Source organism: Cheilinus undulatus, linkage group 4 (assembly GCF_018320785.1).
Source record: "Cheilinus undulatus linkage group 4, ASM1832078v1, whole genome shotgun sequence".
Taxonomy (NCBI): domain Eukaryota; kingdom Metazoa; phylum Chordata; class Actinopteri; order Labriformes; family Labridae; genus Cheilinus; species Cheilinus undulatus.
Window position 1 is genome coordinate 55,365,278 of NC_054868.1, and position 15,833 is coordinate 55,381,110.

Here is a 15,833-nt window from a genome sequence, read left to right on the forward strand (position 1 = left end):
CTGGACCCCGGGACCACGTGCGGGCAGAGGACACAGAAAACCATCAAACAAATCATTAGCGATGAAACTGGTGTATTATCCGTGGTTGATAGAACATACAGTCAAATAAGGGGGAAAATCCTAATAAAGGTTGTTTTAAAGGGTCATTTCACACAAATATCATTTAGCTTGTCTCTATATTCTGTCTCATAGGATAACTACCATGCCTGTTTCTAATAGAAATATCTCAACTGTTCTAGTGTAGTAACATGAACTGAAAAAGGAGTAGGTGGGTGCTGACGGATGACTGCAGCGCAGTCCTGACAAATTGGAGATGGACCCAGTGGAAGTCCAGAGAAAGCTATACATTCAGAAGCCCCGCCCACTTCTCTGGTTCTGAGCTCATCTGAGGGGGACTGACCTAAAGTGGGAAAGTGTGCTGTGCACATTTCAGATTGTTTTTGAAATAAGGGCCATGGAGTCCTCCAGACTAAAGAGGAAAAGGACCATCCAGACTGTTATCAATGCACAGGTCTAAAGCAGGCATCTGTGATGGTGTTGGGGTGTATTAGTGCCCATGGCATAGGTCACTGTCACATCTGTGATGGTGTGGGGGTGTATAAGTGCCCATGGCACAGGTCACTGTCACATCTGTGATGGTGTGGGGGTGTATTAGTGCCCATGGCATGGGTCACTGTCACATCTGTGATGGTGTGGGGGTGTATAAGTGCCCATGGCATGGGTCACTGTCACATCTGTGATGGTGTGGGGGTGTATAAGTGCCCATGGCACAGGTCACTGTCACATCTGTGATGGTGTGGGGGTGTATAAGTGCCCATGGCACAGGTCACTGTCACATCTGTGATGGTGTGGGGGTGTATAAGTGCCCATGGCACAGGTCACTGTCACATCTGTGATGGTGTGGGGGTATATTAGTGTCTATGGCATGGGTCATTGTCACATCTGTGATGGTGTGGGGGGTGTATTAGTGTCTATGGCATGGGTCACTGTCACATCTGCGATGGTGTGGGGGTGTATTAGTGTCTATGGCATGGGTCACTGTCACATCTGTGATGGTGTGGGGGTGTATAAGTACCCATGGCATGGGTCACTGTCACATCTGTGATGGTGTGGGGGTGTATTAGTGCCCATGGCATGGGTCACTGTCACATCTGTGATGCTGTGGGGGTGTATTAGTGCCCATGGCATGGGTCACTGTCACATCTGCAATGGTGTGGGGGTGTATTAGTGCCCATGGCATGGGTCACTGTCACATCTGTGATGGTGTGGGGGTGTATTAGTGTCTATGGCATAGGTCACTGTCACATCTGTGATGGTGTGGGGGTGTATTAGTGTCTATGGCATGGGTCACTGTCACATCTGCGATGGTGTGGGGGTGTGTTAGTGTCTATGGCATGGGTCACTGTCATATCTGCGATGGTGTGGGGGTGTATAAGTGCCCATGGCATGGGTCACTGTCACATCTGTGATGGTGTGGGGGTGTATAAGTGTCTATGGCATGGGTCACTGTCACATCTGCAATGGTGTGGGGGTGTATTAGTGCCCATGGCATGGGTCACTGTCACATCTGTGATGGTGTGGGGGTGTATAAGTGCCCATGGCACAGGTCACTGTCACATCTGTGATGGTGTGGGGGTGTATTAGTGTCTATGGCATGGGTCACTGTCACATCTGCAATGGTGTGGGGGTGTATAAGTGCCCATGGCATGGGTCACTGTCACATCTGTGATGGTGTGGGGGTGTATAAGTGCCCATGGCATGGGTCACTGTCACATCTGTGATGGTGTGGGGGTGTATAAGTGCCCATGGCACAGGTCACTGTCACATCTGTGATGGTGTGGGGGTGTATTAGTGTCTATGGCATGGGTCACTGTCACATCTGTGATGGTGTGGGGGTGTATTAGTGCCCATGGCATGGGTCACTGTCACATCTGCAATGGTGTGGGGGTGTATTAGTGCCCATGGCATGGGTCACTGTCACATCTGCGATGGTGTGGGGATGTATTACTGTCTATGGCATAGGTCACTGTCACATCTGTGATGGTGTGGGGGTATATTAGTGTCTATGGCATGGGTCATTGTCACATCTGTGATGGTGTGGGGGGTGTATAAGTGCCCATGGCATGGGTCACTGTCACATCTGTGATGGTGTGGGGGTGTATTAGTGCCCATGGCATGGGTCACTGTCACATCTGTGATGGTGTGGGGGTGTATAAGTGCCCATGGCATGGGCCACTGTCACAACTGTGATGGTGTGGGGGTGTATAAGTGCCCATGGCACAGGTCACTGTCACATCTGTGATGGTGTGGGGGTGTATTAGTGTCTATGGCATGGGTCACTGTCACATCTGTGATGGTGTGGGGGTGTATTAGTGCCCATGGCATGGGTCACTGTCACATCTGCGATGGTGTGGGGATGTATTAGTGTCTATGGCATAGGTCACTGTCACATCTGTGATGGTGTGGGGGTGTATTAGTGTCTATGGCATGGGTCACTGTCACATCTGCGATGGTGTGGGGATGTATTAGTGTCTATGGCATAGGTCACTGTCACATCTGTGATGGTGTGGGGGTATATTAGTGTCTATGGCATGGGTCATTGTCACATCTGTGATGGTGTGGGGGGTGTATTAGTGTCTATGGCATGGGTCACTGTCACATCTGTGATGGTGTGGGGGTGTATTAGTGCCCATGGCATGGGTCACTGTCACATCTGTGATGGTGTGGGGGTGTATAAGTGCCCATGGCATGGGCCACTGTCACAACTGTGATGGTGTGGGGGTGTATAAGTGCCCATGGCACAGGTCACTGTCACATCTGTGATGGTGTGGGGGTGTATTAGTGTCCATGGCATGGGTCACTGTCACATCTGTGATGGTGTGGGGGTGTATTAGTGCCCATGGCATGGGTCACTGTCACATCTGTGATGCTGTGGGGGTGTATTAGTGCCCATGGCATGGGTCACTGTCACATCTGTGATGGTGTGGGGGTGTATTAGTGTCTATGGCATGGGTCACTGTCACATCTGTGATGGTGTGGGGGTGTATTAGTGTCTATGGCATGGGTCACTGTCACATCTGTGATGGTGTGGGGGTGTATTAGTGTCTTTGGCATGGGTCACATACACATCTGTGATGGTGTGGGGGTGTATTAGTGTCTTTGGCATGGGTCACTAGTACATCTGTGATGGTGTGGGGGTGTATTAGTGTCTTTGGCATGGGTCACTAGTACATCTGTGATGGTGTGGGGGTGTATTAGTGTCTTTGGCATGGGTCACATACACATCTGTGATGGTGTGGGGGTGTATTAGTGTCTTTGGCATGGGTCACATACACATCTGTGATGGTGTGGGGGTGTATTAGTGTCTTTGGCATGGGTCACTAGTACATCTGTGATGGTGTGGGGGTGTATTAGTGTCTTTGGCATGGGTCACATACACATCTGTGATGGTGTGGGGGTGTATTAGTGCCCATGGCATGGGTCACTGTCACATCTGCGGTGGTGTGGGCAGGGTCATAGCAAGTGGGGAAAAGGGTACTGATTACCTGGGCCCACAGTAGGGAGGGCCCCTAAAGTGTGTTTTATTTATTTTTCTTTCTTATTAGTGTCATTATTAAGGGAAACTATAACCTCAGAAGTTATCCATTGCAAGTCACATTTATCAGTTTAAATCCTTATTTACTATTTTGTCCAATTTCCTTTATTATTATTTTTTTGCCACTTTAATCCATTTTTACTGCTTTAAGCCCACTTTTGCCATTTCTTTTTGCCACTTTTTGCCCATTTTTACTACTTCTATCCCATTTTTGCCACCAGTTTTTGGCCTCTTTTATTCTGCTTTTTGCCATTTGCAATTTTTTCCCTTTTTTGCCACTTTTTGCCCATTTAAGTTGCATTTTGCCATTAAATGCCATTGTTTTCAGCATTTTTGCCTATTACACTTTTACACTCATGTTTTGCCACATTTTTGCTGTTTTTAGGCTTTTTTTGCCACCTCTAACTCATTTTGGGGGAACTTCTCATTTTTTGCCACTTTTCACCCACTTTTTGTCATGTTATGCCTATTTTCCCCCTACTTCCCCTGAGTATTTTTTTGCTACATTATTGGCACTTTTTGACAATTTTTGCCATTTTTTGTCCATTGAAGCTGACTTTTGCCATTAAATGCCACTTTTTCCCATTTTGTCAGATGTTTGCTACTCTTTGCTGCTTTTCATCCAAATCTCCCACCTTTTTTCCACTTTTCATACTTAAACTAAAACGTGTTGTTAAGAGGAAAGGTGAGTGGTAAACATGCTCCTGTCCCAACTTTACTGAAATGTTTTGCAGGACTCAAATTCAGAACATATTTATATATATAAAAAAGAAAGAAATTGTATGATTTTGACTGTTGAAGTTCTTGTCTTTGTGCTGTATTCAGTTGAATAAAGTCTGAGAATGATTTACAAATATTTGTTTATTCATGTTTACACATTGTCCCAACTATTTTGGAACTAGGGCATGTATGTCAAAGCAGTTTGCAGCGTGAAAACAGATGTGGAGTTTGTGACGTCACATGGAAGCTGTGGATTGGGACAGAAAAGTCTCAGTGATGTTGGTCTACAGGGCTCTGCTTCATTATATCAGACTTAAACATCAACGGCTCCTCTGTGGTAGAGTGTTTTCAGTTGTTTCAGTGTCTCCTACAGTTTTATTCATGGATCTGCTGAGGAAATCCTGCAGGATGTCATCCTGTTTTAGTCCAGAAATGACCTGATCTGATGAACATTCATGCATCTCCTTTTTTACTGATTGCAGAGTTATTTCAGTTATTTCATGCACACACCACCCCTAACCAAGCTCAGCCATTGTCTGTCCTCATAGTTGTGTGTTCTCATCTCTCTGGAATAAATACTTTTGCTCACATATCTTTCTGGAAGCACCAGCAGCTGCTGAGCTCTGCACGTTCCGACACAAAAGCAGCTCTGAATTGTCCTGGACGAGCAGCCAATGAGCTGGAAGCAGCAGCAGACGCTCAGAGTCTAGCAGCGCCTGGTCGCTGCCAGTTTCCAGTCGGACTCCCGTGGCTGCTGGAGAACTTTCTAATCGATCACCATTGTACCAATTGTCTATAAAAATTAATGTGCCGGTGAAGCTTTGCCTTCACATGAGGGCTATGAAACTCCAAATGAAAATTTATGAAAGAGTGTAAACAAAGACATGAATGACTCGGAAGATTTCAAGGTAACAATGTCTATCTTCATTTTCTATGACTTTTCAAGCTTTGTTGGATTGATTTCTTGCACTCTTTTCATGCAGATTGACCCTCTCTTACCATCCTTGTGATAGAGTCCTTGTGTGTTTTCCAGGAGGGAGTTCAGAGCCGGAGCAAAGACCAGATAGACGGGACGGGAATGAGCCTGAACAACAGAAAGGGAGTGAGGGTGACGGGGAAGTATGTACCTCCGTTGGACTGGGGCAGCAGAGCAGGAGGTCCGTGCATCATCCACTCCCCACCCAGCACCACTTTGCCTCCAGACGCCCCCACTGTGATCCCCATCGGCCCCCTGCCTCACAGGTCACACGAGCGGGTGGACGATCTGAGGATGGACGAAGCATCCGTCACAGAGGACTGGACCACAGAGACGCCCACGAAAAGAAGGATGTCATACGGCGAGATGGGCATGGGCCGAGTCCCCCGTCAGACCATGGAGGAGCTGAAGACCATCCTAAGGGAGAGTCCTCTGCTCAGCATCCGAGGAAGAGATGATGGGAAGCCGGGGAGTCCGTACACGTATCTCCATGGAGGCAGCAGCAGTGGAAGTGGAGGTGGAGGTGGAGGAGGAGGCGGAGGTGGCAGGCCCGACGGACGCCAGGATGATGCCAACCCCAACAGGGCGTTCAGCACCTTCAAACCCCACCATGAAGCTTCCAGAAGAGGGGGGCCCAGGCCCAGTGATAGCACGTCTATTCAGCAGCCACCCAACATGGATTCATCCAGCTCGTTCAGGTCTGAGGCCAACACAAATAGGCAGCCTGGAGTTCGAGCTCACACACACACGATCAGCGGCTCCTGGGGAGAGAGTGGAGCTTCTCACACAGGTTAGTGACGCTCTGGTTTGATGGTAAAAATGTGACAAGGGAAAGGGCTTAAGGCTAAAATCCATCACAGACCTAGACTCCTAGAAGTCGCTGGGATGGGGCTCTATCGCTTCTGTTTCACCTCCTTTTTATTGATTTGAAATCTTGATCTTCAATCATTCAGTTCCATGTGTTTCCTGGATGTAGACTCAGTGTTTGACTAGAACATTGACCATTTTATTATGTGGTCTTCTCTCATCTGGTCAGATTAACTTGGTGTCGATTCTCGTACCTACAAAAGTTGATCTCTATGACTCTTATCAGCATAAAGAACAAAGGGTTCCTGCTTGTTTTTGGCTTGCTTTCACTCAGTATTGTTCCCTGTTTGACAATGCAGAGTTGTGGAAAAAACCCTACATGGCAGTCTTAAAAGAGTTCTGTTTTTTTTTTTTAATGTTTTGTGTTCACAAAGTTTTCTTAAACTGTGATGTGGGTTCATCCTGAGTGAGTAGGGACAGTTAAATAGATCCCATGCAGCGCTCCCTGGTGGCCAAACATGGACAACATGGAGAACTGCTTGATATCCAGTGAACAGATGTATACCTAACTGCTAGCTAACCAGGCAATGACTGAGTCTACTGGGTCACTAACAGCTAGATAACTGGGAAATGAATGTGTAACTAACTGAAAGTTAACTTGGGACTGAAAGAGCCTTTAACTACCAGTTAACCAGGAAATGTATGCATTAACTAGCTAGTTAACCTTAGCATGATTGGACCTGTAACAGCTAGTAACCAGGAAATGATTTCTGCCTTAACAGCTAATGAACCTACATAGATATCAGCACAGCTACCTGGTAACAAATAACTGACAAACTACCAGTTAACAGGTAACAAATGAGAAACCAAGTCCCTGTATGTAGTTCCTGCTTTTAGCTCCACTCCGAAGGACTAAACTTCTGAGTTTATGGCCCTCCAAGAGTTAGACCATCCCTGAAGTTGGTGTTTGAAATAAAACTCTAATGGCTATCTACCAGTTAACAGGTAACAAATGAGAAACTCAAGATCTGTATGTAGTTCCTGCCATGGAGCAGATCAAACTCACCTTATGTGCCTGTGCGGTTTGAGGCCACAGACCTCCACGGGGTGTCCAGGTCCAAGACAGTACCTGTCCGCTTCTTCCATGTAATTATCCATCCATCCATGCAGCCATCCATCCATGCATCCATCCATCCATCCATCCATCCATGCATCCATGCAGCCATCCGTCCATCCATCCATCCATCCATGCAGCCATCCATCCATCCATCCATCATCCATCCATGCAGCCATTCATCCATCTATCCATCCATCCATGCAGCCATCCATCCATCCATCCATGCATCCATCCATCCATCCATCCATCTATCCATCCATCCATGCAGCCATCCATCCATCCATCCATCTATCCATCCATCCATCCATGCACCCATCCATCCATCCATCCATCATCCATCCATGCAGCCATTCATCCATCTATCCATCCATCCATGCAGCCATCCATCCATCCATCCATGCATCCATCCATCCATCCATCCATCTATCCATCCATCCATGCAGCCATCCATCCATCCATCCATCTATCCATCCATCCATCCATCTATCCATCCATCCATGCAGCCATCCATCCATCCATCCATCTATCATCCATCCATCCATCTATCTATCCATCCATCCATCCATCCATCCATCCATGCATCCATGCAGCCATCCGTCCATCCATCCATCCATCCATCCATCCATCCATGCATCCATGCAGCCATCCGTCCATCCATCCATCCATCCATCCATCCATGCAGCCATCCATCCATCCATCCATCTATCCATCCATCCATGCAGCCATCCATCCATCCATCCATGCAGCCATCCATCCATCCATCCATCCATCCATCCATCCATCCATCCATCCATGCATCCATGCAGCCATCCGTCCATCCATCCATCCATCCATCCATCCATGCAGCCATCCATCCATCCATCCATCTATCCATCCATCCATGCAGCCATCCATCCATCCATCCATGCAGCCATTCATCCATCTATCCATCCATCCATGCAGCCATCCATCCATCCATCCATGCAGCCATCCATCCATCCATCCATCTATCCATCCATCCATCCATGCACCCATCCATCTATCATCCATCCATCCATCTATCTATCCATCCATCCATGCAGCCAGCCATCCATCCATCCATCCATCCATCCATCCATCTATCCATCCATCCATCTATCCATCCATCCATCCATGCATCCATCTAGCCATCCATCTAGCCATCCATCTATCCATCCATCTATGCAGCCATCCATCCATCCATCCATGCACCCATCTATCTGTCTATCCATCCATCCATCCATCAATCCATCCATGCACCCATCCATCTATCCATCCATCCACCCATCTATCTATCTATCCAACCATCCATGCAGCCAGCCAGCCATCCATCCATCCATCCATCCATCCATCCATGCAGCCACCCATCCATGTATCATCCATCCATCCATCCGTCCATCCATGCATCCATCATTCGTCCATCCATCCATCCATCATCCATCCATCCATCCATCAAGGAGGGCCTCTGGTTCCGATCATGGTTCATAGCTGCTGTGTATTTGGGGTTAATCCCTTGCAGAACTCTGACAGACCAAGTTAAAGAAGTCTGTTGTTTATCAAAGACATGCTTTAGACTAAATGCTAACATCAGCTCATAATTAATTTGCTAAGGAGTAAATGGCAAGAAGAATATGACTGTTTGAAACCACCAGCCAACATACTGCTTTTTTATGCACACTGTTCTTGTGTCATGCTGAGCTTCTTAAAATAATTTATTCCTCAGTTTTTGAGACATGTAATATCTGTTTAATTCTTAGCACCAGAGAGAATTCCCCAAAGTGTTGAACTATTGTTAAACTGACAATGTTGTGTCCACAGGAGAAAGCAGTTTATGGGATACCGATGCCGAGAAGCTACTTGGAGCTGACACTCAGTCCAAAGAGCAACGAAGTGGACCACGCCAACACCGCCAACTTCAGCAGTGATGTCCTCCTGATCCCTGATCTGTCCACCTTCAGGGTCCTACCCTGGGCTGAGCAGACAGCACGGGTCATTTGTGACCCCTGCACAGTGACAGGAAGCCCCCTTCGCACCTCCCCTCGCCTCATCGCCAAGCAGCTCCTCGGCCAGCTTCAAACCATGGGATTCTCTCTGCATTCGTCTTTTACGTATGAATGCTGCGTCCTCGGAGCACCGGACCGGATCGGGCCAAAGACTCTCATGTTCCCGGCCACTACCCTGCTCAGTAACCATGACCTGCCGTTCTTCCAGCAGCTGGTGGACAGCATGTACTGCATGGGTGCAGACATCGACAGCATCGCCTCTGCCAGCGGCCCCGGACAAATGGAGATCAACCTGAGGCCGGAGTTTGGGATTGCGGCTGCAGACAGCGCCTTCACCTTCCGCACCGGCATCAAAGAAATGGCTCGTAAACACAGCTACATTGCTAGCTTCTTTACTGACGACGGCCTGTACAATGCTGGCGTGCTCTCTCACAGTTTGTGGGATGCTAACGGGCGGCGCAGCCTCTTCCACAGTGGTGAGAAAGCAGGCGAGTTGTCTGAGATTGGTAAGAAATGGTTGGCTGGGCTCCTGACCCACTCTGCCGCGCTGAGCTGCTTGATGTCACCGGGCCTGGGCTGCAGAAGCCACATCGCCAAGACCGTCAAAGACCCCAAACGAGTGCTGTGTGCCACCTGTGGCAGCAACGACAACAGCAGCTCCTTCAACATCAAGTGTCACGGCGGGAGGGAGACGCACATCGACAACAAGCTGGGCTCAGCCATGGCTAACCCGTACATCGTTCTGGCCGCCACCGTGGCCGCCGGGCTGGACGGCATCAGACGGAACCTGAATGTCGACAGCAGTCTGAACAAAGCGCCCAGTCAGCAGAAGGAGTTCGCCATCCCCGTGAAGCTCGACGACGCTCTGGAGGCGCTGGGAGATGATCACGTCATCCGCAGCGCCCTGGGAGAGCCGTTTGTTCAGTATTTTATCGCCATGAAGAAGTTTGAGATTGAAACCCAAGAACTGGATGATGAGAGGAACAAATGCCTCGAGTACTTCATTTAAAATCTGTTTGTTTTTTATATGAGACAAATTAATAAAATCATGAAAATGTCAAAAACAGCCTTTTTGTTTTATACATCCTGCTGATATATTTTCATAGAAATTAGTATTTTTCATTCATTTCAAATAAAACTTTAAATAAACTTCATCTAAGATGTGCAGAAGAGTGTTTTTGTCTACATGTATTTCTTTGGTGACATAAAGAACAGCTGTGTTCTCGCCGCTCTGCAACACTCGACCTACACCGCATTCCAAATTATTATGCAAATTGGATTTTAGTGTCATACGCATTCATTTTTTGTTTTTCAATTAACCTCCTGATCCTGTACACACAAGGACATCACATTCTGGCTTTATTACAACTAATAAATTCTGCTGTAAGAATATTTTAGATGATCAACCAGGGGTCCACAGACACTAAAGTAATGTGCTTTGAATGTTGGGGAAATTTTGCTTTAAATTTCAGGATTTTTTCCTAAAAAGATTGGGGATATGCTTGTTAATTTTAGAGAGGTTGTTTTGAGATTTTAGGAAATTTGAGGTACTTTTATGGGAATTTTCAGAAATGTTGCTTTTAATCTTCACAAATTTTTCCTCTAACTTTTTGGGGACATGAACTGGAGAGATTTACATGAGCTTAAACATTTTTGAGGTACTTTTACAGAAATTTGGGAGGGTTGGGGGGAGGGATTCCCATTAAAAATCTCCTGAAGTTTTAGGGAAATTTGGGGGAATTTGTTTGCAAATTTTCCATCATTGTTGCTGACATTCTGTGGTAATTTACATTTCTGGAATTGTCCTGAAATTTGGGGGAAAATCTCTGAATGTGAAGGCTTTTTCCCCAGAAAGGTTTACTGGAATGTTTCAGGAATGTTTTAGGATATTTAGGATAGTTTATGTGATTTAAAAAACAACAACAACAAAAAAAAAAACCTTTAAATAATTTTCACTGAATTTTTTGTTAGGAAATTTGAGGCAGTCTGTTTCCTGTTTTGGAAATCTATCAGAATTTTAAAGGAAATTGCATTCCAAACCAGAGCTCGGGTCTCAGGAGGTTAAACTCATGGATGGTTTTGTGTCTCAGGGCTCTCTGGATCGCTGAAATCAATCTCAGACACCTGTGATCATTAGTTTACCAGGTGAGCCCAATTAAAGGAAAACTCCTTAAGAAAGACGTTCCACATTATTAAGCAAGCCACAGGTTTCAGCAATACAGCAAAGAGAAAGGACCTCTGCTGCTGAAAAGCCTCAAATAGTGCAATGTCTGGACAAGGAATGAAAACATGAGATATTTAAGGAAAACTTAAGTATGATCATCATACTGTGAAGACATTAGTGTCTGATTCAGAGCACAGACGGGTTCCTGCAGATAAAGGCATAATGAGGAAGGTTTCTGACGGACAAATTCATCAGATTAAGAGAGCAGATGCTAAAATGCCATTACAAAGCAGCAAACAGGTATTTGAAGCTGCTGGTGCCTCTGGAGTCCCACCAACCTCAAGGTGTAGGATCCTCCAGAGGCTTGCAGTCGTGTATAAACCTACTATTCAGCCCCCCATTTATTTATTTTTATTTCACCTTTATTTAACCAGATAATTCCCATTGAGATTGAGATCTCTTTTACAAGGGCGACCTGGCCAAGAGGTCAGCAGCACACGTCACAATAAATGATACATTTCAGTGTCAGATCACAACAATAAGTTAAAAACAAACAGTACTATAGAAAGTGCATAGGTATTTGCAGATAAAGTGCTGGAAAATGACTCAGAAACAAATCTATAAACACAGGAACTGTTCTGAGGTCTCACGATGTCTGTCATTTAAGGCCGAACAAAATGCTGTAAGTGAAATGCTCACAAGCAGAAACGGTTACAGTGGGCCCAGAAATACATGAAGACTCATTTTCAAACAGTCTTGTTGACTGATGAGTGCCGTGCAACCCTGGATGGTCCAGATGGAGGAGTAGTGGATGGTTGGTGGATGGCCACCATGTCCCAATGAGGCTGTGACGTCAGCAAGGAGGGGGCGGAGTCATGTTCTGGGCCGGATTCATGAGGAGAGAGCTGGTAGGCCCCTTTAGGGTCCCTGAAGGTGTGAAAATGACCTCGGCAAAGTATCTAGAGTTTCTGACTGACCACTTTCTTCCATGGTACAAAAAGAAGAACCGTGCCTTCTGTATCAAAATGATCTTCGTGCATGACAATGCTCCATCTCATGCTGCATAGAATCCCTCTGTGTCATTGGCTGCTATGGGCATAAAAGGAGAGAAACTCATGGTGTGGCCCCCATCCTGCCCTGACCTTTAACCCTACTGAGAACCTTTGGAGCATCCTCAAGCTAAAGATCTATGAGGGTGGGAGGCAGTTCACATCAAAACAGCAGCTCTGGGAGGATATTCTGACAAATTCAAGCAGAAACTCTCCAAAAACTCACAAGTTCAATGGATGCAAGAATAGTGAAGGTGATATCAGAGAAGGGCTCCTATGTTAACATGGAACTTGTCCTGTTAAGATGTTTTTGATTGAAATAGCTTTGATTTCAGTAAATATGATCTCCTAATGCTGCAAATTCAACAAATGACCATTTTCACTTCTTTACAACCTATAAAATGTTTTTTTTTTTAACTCTTTTGTGCTTAATAATGTGGAACAGTGCATTTTGTCCACAAATTAGTGTTTCGTGCACGTTCTAGCCATATTGTGGCCCCAACTAATTTTTTTTGACCATGTAACGTCTGGGGCTCTGTAAAAACTTATCAGTGCTTGATGATAATATTAGAAATACCAACCTCTAGGGGGCGCCTTTAATACCATCCTCCTAAAGTTTTCATTTCAACCTCCCTACTCCTCAGAAAATGTAGAAATGAAATCATAAATATACCTGTCTGACATGTTTTTACAGCTTTAAAGTAACTCTGTTTTTTTTTCATTTGCACCTACAAATGCATGAATTCGAGCAGCTTCAGCTCACGTTACCTTTGACTTCACTGTGAGCAGAGCTAATGAAACGATTCTTCATCATTCATACGGTAAAACTGTTTTAATAAACGTCAGATTTTCCCAGATTTACAGCCTGAAGGTCTTCACACATAAATGTCTTCAATGATTTACAAGAAAACACAGGAGACAAATGTTAAAAGTACATTAAGTCATAATAAAAGCTGTACAAATAAGAAAAGAGAAAAAAATAATTACAGAAGGAGATATTCTATCTTTTTTGGTAGTTTTATACCAACAGAAAATGAGCAAAAACAGCAGTACTTCCATTTCTAAACCCACTCATTCCTCATAAACAGGCTGATTGTTAAAAATACAACAGAGTCTTATTTTACAGAAGAGTTGGGTTTGTTGTCCTAAAACAGCTCATGGTTATCGAGTCCATTAAATTTACCAGAAACAGAGGAGTAGTGCTTTTGTCAGGGACTATTTTAAATGGCGGATTAATCCATATTTAGTGCTGTAGTGAGTCTGGGGCAGTAGGATGGTACTACAGTCAGAATAATCACAATAATTTGGTTATTTTATTAATTCATGTAGTTTTAGGACAACAGAGCTCCGTGATGTAGAAAAGATGTTCAGTAAATAAAAAGACATTCATTATTGGTTGGTTTCAGTTATTGTTGGTCTTTCTGTTGGATTTGGCATTAGCAGTTGAATTTTTCTTTTGCATAACCTTGAAAAAACAAAACATATTCAACACAATGAAGGACTCTGCATGCTGACTGTGTTCCTATCTACAAGTGCTTTATGTAACACTGAGGCTGAGCTTACTGCATTGATAAAAATAATGACTTCCAGTAATTCCACATCAGCCCTGCATCCCAGTTCAAGGTGACAGATGAAATTAACCTTACTCGCATGGGGTCAGTATTTCCTGGAGGCCTCTGAATTTGCACAGGACGTCTGTCCAAATCAACATGTTTGTATTTTGTAAAGAAGAAAAAAAGTATAGTAAGGTAAAGTTTGAGAAGTATAACTGCATTATTAACAACCTGGACACTGAGATTGTCCCTAATTCCTAAGGAGAAGGATACTCATATCCTGGAGGGTTTTCTGCCTTACAACCATGAATCTCTGACTGACACGCTGATCCAGCGTTGCTGTATTTCATCCCTTGCAGAAGTCTCATACAGCCATAGAATGAGACTCGAAGTATTTACCCCCATGTGCTAATTCTATAAACAGAAAATGTTCAAATCTAAGGCCTTGTCCACACGGGGATGAAACAATATATCCCTGTTTCAGGGACCGTTTCAGGAAATATCCATATAACCACGGAACCTCTGAAACGCTGTATGCCAAGTCTGTATGTGGCGCTGTACCGCTGCCACGGAAATGCACCAAAAGAGAAGAAGATCACAGAAAACTGCCACAAACTTTCTTCTAGGTGCCTTTCTGGTTGTTCTCCGCGGTGGATTTTAGAACGTCTGGTGTCTGCTGTTCTCAGTGGTGGTAAAGGAGCATCAGATTTTGCTGTCAAAGCCACAATAATCTCAGTAGCTTCGGCAGCACAAACACAGCCCTGTAGTCCGCCGTTGTTCTTTTGGTTCGATTTGTGCACGAGGGATAAGTGGGCTACGCTAAGTGTGACGTAATCATTTTGAGAAAGATGCAGCTGGCTGTCCACACGGAGACGAAACGGTAAGCGTTTACAGATTTGTTCACTCTGGGACCCAGTTTAAAAAAGCAGTGTTTACGACCTTCCAAAACGCCGTTTCCATGTGGATGAAATGCCAATACAACAAAAACTTTTGCATATACTCCTGAATTCGTCTCCATGTGGATGAGGCTAAGTGTCCAGCTGACTAAATGCCATCATGCCTTCTTATTCAAGCTGCTTTCGTTTGCCTTTTCTTTGCTTCTCCTTCTGAAAGCTACTTCTGCAATCCTCCTCCACCCCAGCTCCTCATTTATTATACATGTGACTTATCAGTGTCGTTCTGTTGTCATTTATGCCCGCTCTGCTCTTGCTTGAAGCTTTCCACTTAAGGTTTTGAAAGGGCAGGGAGATCCCAGAACAGTCATACCACCAAATATTGATAACAGCAATAACTGCATGATAGATTAGTTGAATGGGTTTAGAGAGAATGTGCAGAGGCTCAGGTAGGGTTGGGATGGACATTTTAAGCCCGATTTAAGCTCTTCCAGTTGCTGTCCAGAGACCAGGTGGTGTCATGCCACACCATGATGTTTTTAACCATAATGTCAGAATGTTTCAGTAAATTTTAGACTTTTCTGTCCCAGTGAGAATGTGGCGTATGAAATGCTGACACTGATGGGCTGTTCCCATATAACCAGAGATCTTCAGGAACTACTGGTCCCATGTGAATAAGGCTTCGTTAAGAATAGATACCTGATGATTTACATCAGCGGTTTTCAAAGTGTGAGGCAGGCCTCCCCTGGGGGGCGCCACAGAGCTTCAGGGGAGGCACGGAACCATAAACCAGAAAAAAAGTGTTTTTCTTTGCTAACTTCTGCTGTGCATGGAGGAAAATGAATAGACTATAGTTACTTTAAGGCAGTGATACTCCACTTGTGATTATTAGTGGCTCTTCGATGTCTTCATTTTAAATATTATTCCCCCAGAAAACCTTAAACAGGGAAACTTTTTTG

General features: G+C 45.1%; 1 protein-coding gene across 1 annotated transcript; it reads left to right on the forward strand.

Moving 5' to 3' along the window:
• The first annotated feature begins 5,585 nt into the window (after window positions 1–5,585).
• Window positions 5,586–10,224, forward strand: lgsn (lengsin, lens protein with glutamine synthetase domain). The gene is given in 4 exon segments (XM_041786389.1): window positions 5,586–6,081; window positions 7,104–7,173; window positions 7,175–7,244; window positions 9,031–10,224. Coding segments are annotated over 4 exon segments (1,830 nt in total).
• Window positions 10,225–15,833: the final 5,609 nt, after the last annotated feature.